The sequence below is a fragment of the Canis lupus genome, chromosome 32, assembly GCF_003254725.2.
Source record: "Canis lupus dingo isolate Sandy chromosome 32, ASM325472v2, whole genome shotgun sequence".
Taxonomy (NCBI): Eukaryota; Metazoa; Chordata; class Mammalia; order Carnivora; family Canidae; genus Canis; species Canis lupus.
This window is the reverse complement of record NC_064274.1, coordinates 2,564,407-2,579,566: the sequence shown is the minus strand read 5'-3', so window position 1 is coordinate 2,579,566 and position 15,160 is coordinate 2,564,407. Positions and strand designations below refer to the sequence as shown.

General features: G+C 46.5%; 1 protein-coding gene across 1 annotated transcript in view; it reads right to left on the bottom strand.

The window, feature by feature from the left end:
* FRAS1 (Fraser extracellular matrix complex subunit 1) overlaps nt 1-11,337 on the bottom strand; it is a 434,524-nt gene extending 423,187 nt beyond the window's left edge. Inside the window, exons 1-2 of the mRNA XM_049104909.1 lie at nt 11,143-11,337; nt 4,474-4,505 (exon numbers count right to left, since the gene is read on the bottom strand). Of these exons, the coding sequence (XP_048960866.1) occupies nt 4,474-4,505; nt 11,143-11,218 (108 nt within the window). The 5' untranslated portion in view covers nt 11,219-11,337. The remainder of the gene's footprint in view (nt 1-4,473; nt 4,506-11,142) is intronic.
* Nucleotides 11,338-15,160: the final 3,823 nt, after the last annotated feature.

Below are 15,160 nucleotides of genomic sequence, written 5' to 3'. Positions count from 1 at the left end.
GCAAAAGTATTCCAAGCAGGAAAATGTCAACACGTAACACTTTTGATCAAGGGAAGAAGAACAGCTTTGTGCCACTCTTCCAATCACAAATGCTTTTGGCAACAAATACAGCAGCTAACCTTCACTGAGTGTTAGAAGACACAAGCACAGAGCTAAGCGCTTCATGGTGATCTCCTTTAACTTTTGCAATAAGGCTGTGAAGTAAATAGTCTCCATTTTACAGATGTAAAAACTGAGGTCAAAAAACAAACAAACAAAAAACTGAGGTCAAGAGTACGACTCTCCACCCCTAGGGAAAACCTGATAAAGCAGAATTGTTTACTTGTGGTGATGCCAAGAGAAAGTTAAATTCTTTTCACTCAATATAGCTGGAAAAGAACAGAAGTAAAAATATTGAAATAAAAATTTTATTTTTCTGCTCCCACTCAATGCCCCTGTCACAGGTAAACATAAGACCAGGTGGCTTCCTCCTGATAGATTCCTGATTTAACACGGTAGTCATGTTCTTTCTTTCACAAGGGCTGACTTTAGGGAAAGTTCTGTGGGTCCAGGGGTATTGTGCGGTAAGAAACACACCCCAAAATAGTATAGTGTTTCTCAAGGTATAGGACCTTCCTGTGTGTGCATGTGTGTGTGTGTTTATTTAAGATGCAATGACCCCCTCCAAACATTTCTTGCGTCATGTGGTGGATCTGGTACACACTACTGCAGGAGAGATTCAGTTAAATGGGTAGGGGTTACCCAGGGACAGCTGGCTTTTGTGGCGGTCAGGGTGGAGACTGGCAGAGACAACTGCAGCAGAGAGGGGATGGGCATATAGAACTAAAGGTGAACTAAGCCAGTTGTGTTCAGAGACAACAGGCGGACTGGCTTGGCTGAGAGAAACAAGCTGCTCAGTGAAACAGCTCTAGAGTCAGAACCAGGTTTGAATGCTCTAGCAGTGACCACCTATATAATTTCCGGACAAGTGACTTCGACTTCTTGAGCCTCAGTTTCCTTATCTGTAAAGACAACACCTATTTCCTGGGATTGCTGACAGTATGAAATACATAGGTGCTTAGTAACTTGTTCCCTTCCTCTTGTCCTTCTTTGTTGGTAAAGAGAAATTTTGTTGTAGCAGAAAAGCACATGCCAGGCACTGCACCGGAGTGTCCTCGCCACGTTATCGGCTTTACTGTATGAAAACCCCTCAGGAGAGGCTTTTATCCCCATTCCACACAGGCAGGGATAGAGATTCAGGAAGATGTATGTAACTTGCTCTAGGTCACAGAGCTGGGTTGCAGTGGAGGAGGAAGAATCAAAACGAAGTCTGTCAAGTGACAAGCATCATGGATCCTCCACTCTATCTGACAGCTTCCCAGGCAACAAGGGGTAAGACTGGAGACGTATCAGTGGGAGAAATCCTCACAAGGCAGGATGAGAGTTAGCAATCTGCAACCAGTACCGAGATCTGTGATCTCATTTGCTAGATACATTTTGTGGAATTCTTCTGGGTAAAGCTGTTGCTTTGCTGTTTTCATCCAGACCCACTCTCCTTTTCTGGTTACTCACCTGAGAAATGGATTAAGTTCAAGAACTTCATAACCCTTGCCCTAGTTTTCTCACCTATAATATGGAGAATTCGAACTACATGATCTCTGAAGTCACACCTAGCTCTAAAATGTGTGCGAGTAGTACAGGGTTTTTTTCGTACAAGGACATCACGCCACCATCCTCAGAGCCAGCTCCCAGCTGTGAAACCTCTTAACCATAGAATCCCTCTCACCTAAAGAGCTCTTTAATCAGAAAAACCCAGAACAGTATATAAGCTCTTTATTTTCATTCAAAATACAAAAATGCACATTCATTCCATTTCACTGCTGTAGGGGCAATGCCTTTCTCCAAGACCAGATCAGGTGGAGAGAGAACAGTAATTAATTATGCAGACAATTAACTATGCCCACAATGCATCATCTACTATTTCCAGTTTGAAGTCCCTTAAAATGGAAAAAAACTTAAAATGGTTGCAAATAAATCTGAATGCAGAATCTCTCTGGATTTTTGTGTTTTTCCCCAATCTTTTATAGTTGTTTCTCCTATACTTAATTTGACAGCAAATTTTTAGTGACTCACCTCTACGGGGTCTTTTTAAAGTATTCGCCATAGTTTCCTTAGAAACAAGAACATGATTTCTTTTCACATTCACATTCCAGCAGTTTAATTAAACTATAAGTCAGATTTTGTCACTCCTCTGCTGCAGCTCCTCCAGTGGCTCTCCACCTTCCTGAGAGGACAAGCTAAAGCCTATACAAGGCTCTGGCCCACCTCTCTGACCTCATCCTGCCCCTGGTCATGCACTCCAGCCGCTCTGACCACCACACACTTCTTCAAATGGCTAAGCAAGCCTGCTTCAGACTTGACCACTGCTCTCCCCTTCTCTGGAATTCTATTTCCCTGGATATCCAGGGAGACTAGCTCTTTATAATGGCTGTCTGCAGGTCGCTGCTCAAATGTCCCTTTCTCAAGGAGGCCGTCCCTATCACCCTATTTGCCGTAGCCACCCTCATCTTCTACTCAGTATCTTCCATCTCCCTACTCCCCTATTGTTTTCCTCTGTTGCACCTATCTGACTTCTATATATATATATTACTCATTAGAACTCAAGCTTCACAAAAGCGAGGATTTTGTGTATTTGCTCACTGACGCATGGCGTGGAGAATTCCACATTTGGCCACAGTTGCCACTCCATAAACATTTGTTAAATAAGAACCTTTATCATTGTAATAGATGTATTGTCTTTCTAACTGAATTACATACCTACAATAATAAATACATCAGGCTTGGGGAGGTTTAAGAACACACAGAACTGAATCTTGGTAAGCAAAGAAGCCAAATGGTGGGAAACAGGAGTGTGCTGGTGCATCACAGCACAGCCTACTAGACCTTAGCAGCCATAGTCCTGGAAGGAGCCAGAGCATGGAATCCAAGATAGCACGATCACCTGTTAGGTACAAATTGACAAGACAGTCTCTCCTTGAACTTGATGGCACTGCCCTCTCCAAGTAATTGATGCTTTCATATTCGGAGGCACAATAACACAGAGCAACATCAAATATAGAAGACAGGCTAGCCACTTTCCTTCAGATCCAGGGGGAACAACGGAAGGAAGACAGGTAGGCTTATTCTGTTCAATCTCTTAATGGTCAATTTACCTTTAGCAAATCTCTTAAAATCTCTCACATCTTTGGTTCTTCATTAAAGAGAGGGAGAAAGAAGAGTATAAAATAATACTTGATCTGCTCATTACACTAGTCTATTGTATCAAATAGATCAATAGCTATGAAAAAATATTTTTAAATTATGAAGCACTGTATACAGTAAGCAATTCTCTTTGTATTAACATGGATAGCTGACTTGTCTATAATATCTACTACTGTTCCCCCAAACCGGTGATGTATTTTAAAGCCCTTCAATTTTTAGATGATTCAGAAAATGTATTAAAGAAGAAACACAAGGAAAAGCAGGCTCTGAAGGGCACAGAATGAGAAAGAAAAAGGAACTGGCTTTCTCCTGATTCTTTAATAGAAAAATATGAAGGGGAAAAAAACATAAATCTTCAGAGCAGTAACTATATTACATAAAGTTCAGAATCAAGAATATTACTGTGAACATCTACCATTATCCAGACTGTTGGATATTTCAGATATTCCTCATCTATTTCAACACCACGAGGACAATCCAAGATGACTTATTAATATCGCACATGTCAATAGCAAGTTGTGATATAAAGGAGCAAACCCTCTCCAACCATTTCAGTCCTGTTTTTAATATAGCATTTATTAAACCAAAATAAAAAAGTGGTGAAGAATGACTTGTCACACCATTTATTAGAGTTGATGGAATGTAGACAGTCTTCAATAAGGCTTTAACACACTGTTATGCACCACAGTACATTATTAATGAAAAGAAATGCATAAGACTGGCATCAGCTTTTTCCCCAAGTCATCATGACATTAAATTCAAAATCAATTCTACCCTACAAGGCAAAAGTTCAGAGATAGTTAATTTGCTTGTTATTTGGAATCCTCCTCATTGTACTCAATTTAATAAGTGTACCTCTTTTTGGAGAGGGGGTTCAAAGGAAGAAGCAAATGCAATGAGAAAATGAACAAAGTGTGCCCTAGTTCATATCTGGCAAGAGAATGGGATCTAATTTTCTCTCTGATTGAAAGAACACAAAGGAAAACCATGGAATGCAAATTGTGTTGGGTGTTTGAACTTCTTTTCCAATACCTAAGTATTCGAATGGAACTAATTCACTCTGGAAAAGGTATAAAGTAATTGAACATGATTGTGCCAAGACGAGGGATAATCCTCAAACTGTGAAGGAAAAATAAACATTTTACAACGATAGGGTCACTCACTCACTCTTCAACCTCAATCAAGCATTTTACATTTGAAAGAAATAAACCAAATAGATGAAGAATGACCTACCGCCAACAAGGAACCCTGGTAGACACAAGCACCTGTAGGGAAAAACAAAACAAGAATTAAAAGGAATGCAAGAGAGACCGACTGTCACTGCCCCAGCAGACTTGGGCTAAAACTCCATTTACATGCATCAGAGTAAGCAAATTGAGCTTTTTCCAAAATCTTAAAAGTGTGAGCATTCTGCCCCCAGGGAAATAACCCTGTACAACACAACAACACTTCTTGGATACACATGAGGGAAAGCATCATTAAAACTTATCTGTTTTAAATAAATAAATTTAAATTTATGAATTTTAAAATAAATGTATTTATAATGGCATGTTATGTATACAGTGCGTATTTTTCTACATGATAAATCAGCAACACCTCCCTAATCGAGTCCCAATTTATTTATCCAGGCTTCTCTGCCACTCTTTGCCTACACAAATTCTCCAGTCCAACCCAAGAGGCCAACCTAGGAGCTGGTGGTAACACTCCCGTATCTCCATGCCTTCGCTCATTCTGGTTTTCTGCAGGAGACACACTGGGTCTATTCAAGTTCCTTAAATTTGATCCCATCTCCTTCATGAGGTTTGCCAGCCCACAGGATTATGCTCTCTCCCCTTTGCCCTCATAGCACTCAGTGCCTGCATCATCTGTTTGTGAATTCATTCTTGTGTTCTTGTAGAACCGCTGCATCTACCCTGCTACAGTGTATATACAAACTCTTGGGAGAGGAGCTGCTTCTACTTCTTTGGCTTCCCTAACTCTTCACGTAGTAGGCATCCACTTAGGTATCTGAGTGATTAACTACTTCACACAGTATGTTCCTCTTTAGGAATATCACATTTTACAGAGAGCAGTGCAGGCTGTAGTTATTTTTTTAATTATTTTTTTAAAGATTTTTTTATTTATTTATGACAGACACAGAAAGAGAGAGAGGCAGAGACACAGGCAGAGGGAGAAGCAAGCTCCATGTAAGGAGCCTGACGTGGGACTCGATCCGGGGTCTCCAGAACCACACCCCAGGCTGAAGGCGGCGCTAGACTGCTAGGCCACCAGGGCTGCCTGACTGTAGTTATTGAAAAGAACTTGTCTACTGAGCTCTTGAACTCCAATACTCTTTTCACCCTCTTTTCACTCAATATTTCTTTCTAATGGGCTGGCTGTGAACTGATACATCTTTATATTTTCCATTCATTAAGCACCAAATAAAAAACAACAGATGATTTGCTTCAAAATGGAAAAGAAGGTTAAATGTGAATGGGACACCTATATTTTCTGAATAACTAGCATACCATAAAATAAATCTTTCCAAGTGTTATATTTGAAAACAATGTAAAATTGCAATTCTAATTCTCAACCAATCTTTGAACAGCACAAAGATTTTTTTTTAACCTAGAAACATGTGGGTACTGTGCTAACATCTACTCTCTCAGAAACCGAACCTACAAAACAGACTGGAATAGCATACACACACCAAGGCAGAAGCACATCTTGACAATAGGCTGCACGTGGTGTCCAAAGAGGGAAGGACACATTTTACTATACTGCTTGGCCTTCAACAGATCATTCGTGAAGTCTCAAAAATATTAACGTTTCAGGAAGGGGCCAGTCTGCCTTATCCACCAAAAATGGAATTACGAACAATCTTCCGAGATGAGATGGCTATTTACATTTGGGGTCTGAATCAAAGATCTCTATGCCCAAATTTATTGGAATGACTTTTGTGCCCTTGACATTTAGACAAGAATAGCCTGAGATAAAACCTAGGGAGAAAATTCTTCTTAACTCACTTATGTCTCTTCAAGAAATAAAGATTTAGTATTTCAGTCTATGGTATGTCATAAGAGAGATATGTATGCATATATATAAATATATACATATATAAAATTATATAGGATATATGTGTACATACATAAAATAATCATATAAAGCTCAAATAAATATATATCAACAAATTTCAATTTCTAAAATACTCAAATGGACCTATTTCATTACTTCTGATTTCTACAAAATAAACATAAAGATCATGACCGAGGTACAATTTAGCAAAATTCAAACTTTAGAATAAACAAACTTTAACCTTTAGAATAAGACCATCTTCAAATCATTTTACTGCCCTCCTACATAGCATTGCCTCCCAAAAGCCAGATCCAAAAGGAATGAAGTATCCTAAGAAATATCCAACTACTGGGCAGCCCAGGTGGCTCAGTGGTTTAGTGCCACCTTCAGCCCAGGGCCAGATCCTGGAGACCCGGGATCAAGTTCCACGTCAGACTCCCTGCATGGAGCCCGCTTCTCCCTCTGCCTGTGTCTCTGCCTCTCCCTCCCTCTCTCTCTCTCTCTCTCTCTCTCTCTCTCCCTGTATCTCACGAATAAATAAAATCTTTAAAAAAAAGAAAGAAATATCCAACTACTCACATCAAAGCCTATTCCTGGAAAGTTAGATAGATGTTATAAACCCACCAGAACATAAATAAATCAGCATTGAATGTGGCACCACATACACACTTGGTTAAGCCAAGCATCTGCTAGAGACTCAAGTCAAAACGGATTATAGTACTCACATCCAGAAACTATTCACTATAGTACCATACCTGGTAAACTGAGTAAATAAGAGAAATTAAATCCAAGAGCTGCAAAACATCAGACCCATTAGTTCAAAGACAAAGCAGTCTATATGGCCATAAGATATGAAGAGATTTGGAGAGCACGGCATCACAAAAATATGACTCATTAGGAACAAGTAGCCACAAGTTAGCATTTAAATGTTCAAGCTTTAGGTTGTGCTATAATTCAACATATGGCTTGTACACTATGGAATAGTTAAAATAGAATTGTTTTCTGAACTGACAGGACAGCTCATATCCTGATTATTGTAAACCAAAATTCAGATCAATTAATAGAGCAATTAAAATGAAAATGGGCCAACTGTTTTTTGAACTATTGTAAGATTTGGCACACAACTCCAACTCTGCTATGTGGTATTCTCCTCCCTTCTCTTGAGCCATGTGGTAGAGGGTATTTATGACTACCTGCGTCTGAGTGAAGCTGAGTGATAATTGCCACTTAAGTCCATAACAGTGAATACAGATGGCTACACCCTCACTAAACAATGTATATGCAGGATCTAATCCCTAGAGGAGAACAGAAATGGAAACCTCTTTATTTTCACTAGCAGGTAGTTATAAAAGCCAAAAGATGTAAAAGTACAATTATTCAATATTGGGAAACCCACCAAGGACCAATGTTCACACATCCTTACTTCTACTTTACTGATATTAACAATTACTGGGTATGCAAACTTCTTCAGGGCAGGTAGTATGACTTTTTTACATTTGTATTCCCCCTACCAGACATAACCATACACATAAGCTCTCAATAAAGATGTATGGAGTGAAAGAATGAAGAGATAGGCTATTTTCCCTAGCCAATGTCTTCTCTTTATTGACATTGAGTTTTAAAGTTTAAATCTGACACAGAAGGAACTCTCCAGCCAAGAGTGGAACCAAATATGCTGATCCACCCATAAGTAAAACACGTTGTCTATCAAATGATCTTTTCCAATGTATTCTGTTAATGGCATTCATTTATAGGAAAAGTCTGGAAGATTGTGGGATTGACTAAGCCACATGGGGAGTTACAGGACACAGACTCGAACTCTCTTCTCTCAACGTCCACTTCAATAGTCCTCTCCTATCTCCAAGCCACCACGTTCTATCTAGTGGATTTTCCATGGGTTAACAAAATTCAAAACATGCTTCTCCAGAGACTGTCATGGCAAAGCTTGTCTGATTCAGAAAGCAGTCATCTTTGCTAGAAGTTTCTCAGTGACTTCTTGATTGCATTAAGTTCTCAAATCATAGTGAGTTGCCAGCTTGGCAATATAAAACAGTATAAAATAACATTACCAGTGATTTGCTTGTAAGACTTCATTTTTCTTTTAATAACTACAGTAAAATTCAGAACCAGAAAGCTGCAACCGACCACAAATAAGGCAGCAAATGTTGATCTTTTTTTTCCCCATGCTGGATAATTAGCAAAAATATTTTTTGAAATTTCATGTATTTATTCATAAGAGACACAGATAGAGAGAGAGAGAGGCAGAGACACAGGCAGAGGGAGAAGCAGGCTCCATGCAGGGAATCCAATGTGGGACTCAATCCCGGGTCTCCAGGACCACGCCCTGGGCCGAAGGCGGCGCTAAACCGCTGAGCCACCCAGGCTGCCCAGCAAAAGCTATCACCTCGCCAGCCAACTTCTGCATTTGGTAAATGACAGAACCACAGGCCAAAGAAGTTAAGTGGTTCATTCAGGGTCATACAGAAGTTTCTCATCGAGGCCAGTGTTAGCTTAATTCAAAAGACTGTAATTAGGCAATACTCATTCATCTGACCAATACTTTTTTAGCACCTCGCGGGGACTAGGAGGTGATGTGGAGATGTAAGAGTAATTAGGAGCCATCAGAAGCCCTCGGTGAGCACACAGCTACATGAAGAATACTGAAACTGCACCTTTATCAATGTGATTGTAGAACTATTAACTGGTGTACTAGAAGTATGTGTGAGACGCTCTCTGAGCACTAAGAAAACACGAACTCTGCCACAGCTTGGTCAGCAAAAGTAACAAAGTGTATGTCACACCGTGAGAAGCACGCATGAAAATGCTTCTTTTCCATTTTTAAAAATCATTGCTAGCACTAATCATAAAAACTTGAGGAAATCTGTAAGACCCTTAAGCTTTCCATCCTTGACTTCAATGCTCATATTTTTAAGAGAAAAGGAATACCCTGACAGAACCAAACCACAGGTCTCATCAGATGACAGCTGATTTTTTGGCTGTGGGCCTGATATCACTTAATTAATTCAATTAAATGAGATAATGTATGTAAAGTGCTTGGCATAGTAAAAGCCAAATAGCTTGTGCTCAATAAATGTCCACATTCATTCATTCATTATTAGATAAGGACCATTATGACTTGGATGGAAACTCTCAGACATTTATCAACCCAATCTGTGAAATGATTCTAGAATGCCCTGAAGGTGGGGCGAAACAGTAAGAAGCAAAGTTTCCAAAGAATCTTTGAAGGAATAGCACCCCTGGCATCCTGCCCTCCTCCTCCCCATCAAAAGCCTTTGGACGTTCTTAAACTTTGCCCATCGAACCAGCTAGTCTTCCTAAGAGCGAGCCCTGCTAATAATAATGGCTTTTGTCATTTCAAGGGATTTGGTTCAGAAAAACGGCATCATTCCAACTGCCCCGCTGGTGAGCTATCCGGGAGGGGGGCAGCACGCGTCCCCGCGTTGCCACCACCGAATGCAGACATAATTTTTCTAAGTCTCAAATTCAGATTTGGGTGGCCTGGGTTAACTCTCCTACCTGATTTATCGTTATAATTCAGCACTGTAAGTTTTATTTATTTTTTTTTTTTAGGTATGCACACACACGCACGCACACAGCACAGACCTATTTCTACAGGTTGTCACCCATCTGAAGAAGGCTGCACAGGCCCCAGACGTGCTCTTCCTGGGGCAAGTACTTGACAGGCTTCAGACTTCCCCCGGGAAGGGGGGCGGGCAGGCGGTGCCTCCACCCACGGTAAATCCCCAGTACCGTGCGTGGGCTTCCAAGGCCACGCCACTTTGTCCGGGGAAACTACTAGCAAGGAAAAGGCAGCTGCTCTGCTGGCTGGAGGTCGATCCCAGGGAGGGCTTTGTCCTCTGCCGGTCCTCCCGCCGCCCCACCGGGTGCGCGGGCCCTGCCCCTTGGGGCCGCCCCAACCCTGCAGCAGGGCCCGGGCGCCCCGCCGCGCCCCAGCCCGGAGTCCCCGGGAGCAGGGGAGCTCCCTGCCCGCAGCCGGAGGAGTAATGGATGGAGCCGGGAGGGGAAGCCCGGGGCCCCGGACGCTGGATGCTGCCTCCGCCTCCCTGCGCCTTCCGCGAGCACTCAGCAAAGGGACTTTCCCTACTCGTCGGGGCAGGTGGGCGTCCACAGCGCCCGCAGCCCCGGGCCCCCATCCTCGACCCCCAAACGCTTGATTCACTCTTCGGCTCCAGGCATCCGTGCGGGCCCGGCTGCCTGCCTGTGCCATCCCGGCCACAACTCCCGCCGCCTCCTCCGGCTCCGCGCGCAGCTCGCGGTCGTGCGCACCGGCTGGCGCCCCGGGGGCCCGGAGTGAGGGCGAAGTAAGAGGATGAGGCTAGACCCTTATTAGCCACTTTCCCCCTAAGAAAGCAGGCGGCCTCGCGCCTCTGTACTGGAGGGACTCCTCGCAGGGCGCTTGGAGGTCTCCGTCCAGGAGCCGCTCAACCACCTGGTCGTGGGGTCTTCACTGCACTTTACGGGGGACCCACCGGGGCCGGGGGAGGCGGATTCAAGCGGCCGGATCTTCGGTTGCGGAGGGGCCGAGGTGAGAGCAATTGTCGGCTCCTCGGCCCCGCTTCACTAGTTGCTGCCGTCGGGGGCGGGGGAGGCCCGGATCGGAGATGCCAGGTCCACCGGCCACCCCCGCCCAAGGGCACCTGCGGCCGAGAGCGGGGCGGGGGGCACCGCGGTCGGGGGGGGATATCCCTGCAGCAAAGCGCACTCCGGTTCCATCCCACCCGCCTACCAGCCCCGAGGAACCTCCGCGCTGCCCGCACACCGGAGTCCCGCACACGCACACGCGCGCGCAGCCCACGAGCCTCTCACCTTCGCAATGCCGAGGCGATGCTGCGAATCCCGCCAGCGCCAGGGCCACCCCGAGCCACACTCTGAAGGCGCCCATTGCGCGTCGGCACCTGCCCTGGCGGAGCCCGGCGCTCAGCACCCAGGGCCCGGCTCCCGCCTCCAACGCTGGCCGCGGCGCCCGGGCGCGGGGGAACCGGGGAAGCGGCTGCTCCAGGGCCACAGCGCGCTCGGCCCCCACGCGAAGCCGAGCCGGGGGCGGAGGCGGAGGCGGAGGCGGAGGCGGAGGCGGAGGCGCCGAGCGCGGTTCTCCGCTGCGCACTGGCCCGAGGGGCGGACCTCCGCGCTGCGCCCACAGCGGACCCCCCGCTCCAGGGTCCCGGCCGGGGCGGTGCCCGCGCGCTGCTCTGGAGCCGCCCGGTGAAGTTCGCTGGACACTCCTCGGCGGGGCGGGGCGGGGCGGGGCGCCAGGGCCCAGGGCAGCTCCCGGGACCCCCGGGCCGCGCCCCCGCAGCCGAGCGCCCCAAGGCTTCCGCCCACGGCACCGGGGGCGCAGCTGCTCGGCGGGACGGGGCTGCGGGCGCGGCTTGCTCCCCTTGCTCCCCGCCGACCGCCACCTCCGCGCCGGCCCCCGGGCTGGCCCGCAGGCTTGAGGCGTGACTACGCGGGCGCAGGAGGAGCCAAGATTTCAGATGCTCGGAGGAGAGAGCTCGAGGGGCCGCCGAGGATCCCCGACCCAACGCCGCTCGGACCGCAGAGCCCGGATACGCACGGAATAAGGCCCCTCTGGAGCCCCCACGCTCCGCCCTCCTCCGCCTCCCTCCTCCCTCCTCCCTCCTCCCGCCTCCCGCCTCCCTCCTCCCTCCTCCCTCCAACGCTCGGTTTGAAAGGAGACCCAGGGCCTCGGGGCTTCGGCGGAGATTCCAGAGAGTCACGTGGGGCAGGGGGACGAAGGGGGGCAGTGCGGGGAGGCCGAGAGCAACCTGATCCCCGCATTCGTCCTGCTGGAGTACGTGCTGCCTTTGTCTGGGGGCGGGGTGGAAAGGGGTCACCCCGGGCAGGGGCGGGGGGAGCCGGGAGGGGCGCGATGCTGGGGTCTTGCTCACTCAGGCGCTGCTGGGAGCCCACAAACTAGGTCCTCGCCTCCCGCTGCAGGAGGGATCCCAGGCCCCGGCGCTACTTTGCCCCACCCGCGGCCACTCCTGCTGGACTAAGTGCGCGGGGCACACCTGACCCGTCCTGCCCGCTCTGGGACCCTCCCGCGGTCCCCCCGTGCGCTGTACCTGCAGCCTGCAGGATGCGGCTCCTCCGTGCTAGGCGGGGCCTCCCTCCGCGGGCGCGCCCGGACCTCTCCCAGAGGCTCAGACGCGTTGCGCCGGGGCTCCAGCTGCGCCCCCAAATGCCAGGCACTGGGAAGGGAACGTCTTGGCGAGGCCGACTGGGGCACGCACTTGAAGGGTGAAGGCCTTGATTCGGGTCAGCACCGAGTGACGACGGCAACTTTTAAATGATCGAATAAAAAAGAGCTGGTCCAGGGTCAATCATTGTGAGAGATGAGAGAGGTTGCATCAGAGAGATGCTGGCTGGGCTCGACTGGCCCAGAGACGTCCTGGTCCCCGTAGATGGCCAGAGGTGAGTGAGCACGTGGACCCGGGGCCTGTCCAAGCAGCAAACGCTGAGCTGGGAAGCGGCAGGGGTCCCACTTGTTTTCAGTCTTTACAACCACCCTAAGAGCAGGGGAACGCTCTGATGCTCTCGTGCGCTGCTTAGAACGAATGGCTTTTCAGTGTAACTCCGTAAGCTGTAACTGGCAGACGCCTGTATGTATTACTAATTAGCCAGAAGAGAATGGGAACCCCTAACAACCTAACCTGGCACTGATTTTTGAGTAAAGGACCCAGGAGTTGTGCAACTCACCCTCAGTCTCTCTGGGATCGTGAGGGCCTCAGGAACAGTCTTTATCACCTCTGTATCTGAAACACATAGTAGATGCTCATTAAATGTTTGTTGAAAGAATGTACTGAGTGAAAATAGTAAGTGCCTGAAAGCAGTGGCCACATCAAGGGCAGTTGGGTGTCTTAACTTCCGCTCCCCATAAAAAGAACCCCTCTCCTTTTTTTATTTAGAAAGTTGACATTTTCTCAGTCCCATATAAAGTGCTATGAAAACTCAGCTTCCAACACACTCTGGCAACCAGGTTACCACTCCGAACCCATTCCTTATAGAAATTTTGTAGCCACCGCTGACTGGGAGTAACTTAGACAATGTGTTCTCTTAAAAATCAATTTGATTTAAAAAAAAAAAAAAAAAACTATACCATCGTGGCACTCAAAGAAGCTTCAGTAAGACATCTGTTATACTTGTGCGATATGCAAATGTGCTACTTTTTAAAAAGGAAAGGAAATGAAGGAAGGAGAGGAAGTGGGGGGAGAACAGCATTTCCAAGTTACCCCAAATTCATCATATGCATTATTTATATATATCACCCCCACCACCACCACCATCACCGAGCCCACCCAGGGCCACACACTGGCCCACACACGCCGCCATCATCCTCCTCCCCATCCCTGATTAGGTGGCTCAAGTCCCCATCCCAGTATGATCAAATGAGTGAAATGGTCAACCAATTAGTAAGATTAGGCATATATAGCACATTCCATGGCCACTTAAATTGAGATATGAGATGTCAGGAAAATAATTATACTAACATAACCCGTTTCATTATGATGGAAATTTAGTAGGCATTTTTATGGATATGCAATTGATGATAACTAGCTTTTCTCTATAACTTAACCTCATTCCAGCAACCAGTGCTTCCCCTGACAAGGAGTTGGCACAGTAGTTGCGTCTGTATCTTTATTCCTCTTCACTCACTCATCTAGATTCCACAACTTCTGTTAAAATGCCCCACAGTATCTCCTTCGATTGGTCCTACTGGTACCTAGTGACATTTCCCTGACCTTGGTGCTGTCCAGTTTGGGGAATTTATTTATCAATTCCTCCTGTAAATGACAGCAAAAACAAAAATAATAGACAACACATGTAAGAATAACCATAATAGCCTAACACTGTACACTTTCCATTTAATCCTCCAGTAACCCTATGAGAAAGGTACCATGATTATTTCCATTTACAGGAGAAATCTTGATGTTCAGAGAGTTAAGTAATCTGTCTAAAGTTGGACAACTAATACATGGCAAAACATATTAGAGCAAGCAATGCTAGCTGCAAAAACAGGCAGAAGCCCACACTGCAGTGTCTTAAGACAAACGTTTATTTGTCAATCACATCCTGGCCCCTGGGCATAGGTGACTACCTCTTGTTGTTCTGGCATGATAGAGCACACCTCATGCAGCTTCTACCTGGGGGCAAGAAAGTGATGAGGGAGGCATTAAAATGCCTAAGGGACTTAGCCCTTCCTCTCACAATCCAGTGGCAAGAGTGAGTCGAATGGCCCCAACCTCACCGCAAAACAGATTGGACCTGTTGGGGAAAACACGGGTGTTTATTTAGTGAGCACTAACAGTACTGCTCCACTCCAGAGCTCCTGCTCTTCACTATCTCAACTGTCCTTTGCTACGCTCTCCTGCCTCTCGGCAAATCCACAGGTTGAACCTTTCCTGCTAAAGGGAGGGCTTCGCTGACTTTGTTGCAACTGTTCAACTTGTCTTTACTTTCCTGTTGGTCCACTTGACTCTCCTCTCCCTTTCTCCCCTCTGCGCCCTTTCTTCTAATTTTCAGGGTCTTCTTTCTGCACAACCCCACCCTATTCACTGAGTCTTGGATCATTTCTTTCTCCTCTGTGCCGCCGAGGTGTACCTGCCCTAGGGGTGATCCTGCAGCGTCACTGCTTTGGCTCTGCTTTGTCAGTTCGGCGTGTGACAATATGTGTTGATTTTTTCTCCTGCTTCAAATAGTTATTCCAAAAGAATAATCAAATAATACAGAAACATACACTGATGGGCTCTGCTATAATCTAACCCTTCCACAAGAATAACCACAGCAAACGCATTCAAACATTTTTCTCTGCTTAACTGAACAC